Genomic DNA, 2,462 nt, shown 5'->3' with positions numbered 1-2,462 from the left:
GAGCTGGCTGCCGCCACAAGCCAGCCTCTCCCAGCTGTGGTGGGGTTACAACGGAGAAAGGGGCAAAAGGCATTTGCTCTGAGCAGGGTTTGCCTCCAACAGCCCCTCTGCTGGAAAGAGCAAAGCATAGGAGAGCTTCAAAGAGCCTGCCGGGAGCAGTGGGTGAGATTTCTGGCCCAAATCCAGCGTCCTTGGGGCTCTGGCTGCAGGGACCTCTGTGCTTCTCACTGGTGGGTGAGGAGGTGCGGGCTGCCCAGCTCTGGGGCTTTTGGGAGGATGCTAAAGATACCAAATAATGTCAAAGGTGAGTCATCCCGGACACAAAAAGGTGTGCAGGCTCCCAGGTGCCTTCCCAGAGGTCATCTCTGCTGTCGGGAGCACCACCCAAGTGTGCCACCAAGCCACCTGCGGTTTATGACTGTCCCCTGTCTCCGCTCCGAGAAGGATGTTCTGTAGGTGCTAGTGGGATGATGAGTGAGTGGCCCTGGCTCCCAAGACTGGGGCACAACAGAGGCTGAGGACGTGGCACCACAGGATTTACTATGAGGAGGGAAACAGAGCTCTCACGCTTGCTGGCTCCTGCAGACCTTGTGCCAGCAGCAGGCTCCCTACCCATGGTCCGGGATTAATAAGGTCCCCACTGGTGTTACAGAGGAGGAGACATTGCTCGAGGGTCTGAGATGTGGGTTTGGAAGCCCTGCGAACCAGCGTGGCTCGGTGGGAACGAGGGGTTTGCCAACCCTTTCCCATATCCAGCAAGTTGCAGAAGGCTTTCAGGACAGCTCCTTGCAGAAGCACTGCAGAAAGGAGAGAGAAAAAGTCCCTAAGATGTGGTCTGAATCTATCACAGAGTCTTTTTGGAAGGCTCCTGGGCAATAAAAGCCTTTTAGCATTTCTAGGTAGGACTCAGTATTTCAGGTAGGACAGCCTGTCACCAACATCTAGTGTCAAGCTGGCTGTGCCTTGGCAGAGCCCATGCTGTCGGTGGCAAAGCTGGGCTGCGAAGGAGCCCAGCCCCACAGCCTGTGACTTTCCAGCCACAAAGCGGGCAGTGAAGCAGGCATTGCCACTTCATGCCGGCCCCTGGATAACCCCACTTGTATATGGGCAAGGGAAGAGGGGTAAAGTCTCCTGGTCCTTTCATCCCACACCCTGACAGCTCCCGCTGCCTGTATCTTGTGAGTGTGGGCTGAAGGGGCAGTTTGGGGACAGGAACACATCCCTGCTAGGAAGGGATAGAGCCTGATCTCTCATCCGCTGGGCTCAAACTGCAGAGCTGCTGCTGGTGGGCAGCGCCATGGCTGCCTGGCTGGGTCATCGCTGCCTGATTATGCCATCGCTGCCTGCTAGTGCCATCCACTGCCTGCTAATGTCATCCCTGCCTGCTAGTGGCATCGCTGCCTTGCAGTGCCATCTGCTGACTAGCTGTGCCATCACTGCCTGGGAATGCCATCGCTGCCTGGCAGCGCCATCGTTGCCTGGCAGTGCCATGTGCTGACTAGCTGTGCCATCCGCTGTCTCCTAGCACCATGCATTGCCTGGCAGCCTGGAGGAGGTGGGGACAGGCAAGTGGCGGGGACATGCACAATCCTCACCCAGTGAAGAGCTGTCCCAAGGCAGGCCCAGAGAAGTTGCAGCCTGCAGAGTAATGAATTGAGCAGACTGCGCTGTCAGGATTGAAATCTGCCCGTGGCAGAGACGCTACACGAGCTGCATAAGACCTGCAAAAGCAGCTCATTAACCCATGGCTGCTTAATATGCTGGAGGCTGGTGCGCAGCCCTGGAGCTGCAGTGGGATGCTGTGCCAGGTTCCGCCCGCTCAGCCCCTCAGCGGGGACGCACACCGAACCACCGCCAGCCTTCTCACGCACAGCCCAGCTGCAGGGCCGGGGGGCCACGACACAGTGGGGAGGATGCTCATGTGCGTGGGGTACCCCATGGCACCGCAGTTCCCTTGTGCACCCTCGGGCTCAGAAAGACACTGCCCCGCTCCAGGAGCCACGGGGACCTGGTTTGTCTGGTTTTTATCAGCAATGGGTCATTCCTCCAAGTCTTGTCCTGCTCCCAGGGGTTTCCAGCCCACTGGTATTACAGTGCTTGGCTCCACCAGCTCAACCCATAGCTCAACCCATAGCAAACCTCACCTCGGGGTGTTTTACGGCAAAGTGTTCAAATGCAAAGTGGCACAGTCCTGCCCTCATCCACTGCACAGGCCCTCGACAAGTGCTTTGGGTTTTGTGTCTGTCGCTTGAAACAAGTTACATCTTTTATACTTCATTTAATTTTTGGTTTTTGGTCTCAGGTCCGGGATAAGAAACTCCTCAATGACTTAAATGGAGCAGTTGAAGATGCCAAGACAGCCCGGCTTTTTAACATCACCAGCTCAGCCCTTGCCACCTTCTGTATCATCCTTATCTTCATCTTCCTGCGATACCCTCTCACTGACTACTAGAGTGAGGCCA

General features: G+C 56.5%; 1 protein-coding gene across 1 annotated transcript in view; it reads left to right on the top strand.

Moving 5' to 3' along the window:
- Nucleotides 1-2,452, top strand: part of IFITM10 (interferon induced transmembrane protein 10) — a gene marked incomplete at its 5' end in the record, with an annotated part of 8,915 nt that extends 6,463 nt beyond the window's left edge. Inside the window, one exon of the mRNA XM_010134831.1 lies at nt 2,303-2,452. Within this exon, the coding sequence (XP_010133133.1) occupies nt 2,303-2,452 (150 nt within the window). The remainder of the gene's footprint in view (nt 1-2,302) is intronic.
- Between the last annotated feature and the right edge of the window lie 10 nt (nt 2,453-2,462).

The sequence above is a fragment of the Buceros rhinoceros genome, unplaced genomic scaffold (genome assembly GCF_000710305.1).
Source record: "Buceros rhinoceros silvestris isolate BGI_N320 unplaced genomic scaffold, ASM71030v1 scaffold30254, whole genome shotgun sequence".
NCBI lineage: Eukaryota > Metazoa > Chordata > Aves > Bucerotiformes > Bucerotidae > Buceros > Buceros rhinoceros.
Note: the sequence above shows the minus strand (reverse complement) of the source record. Positions and strands in the feature narration are given on the sequence as shown.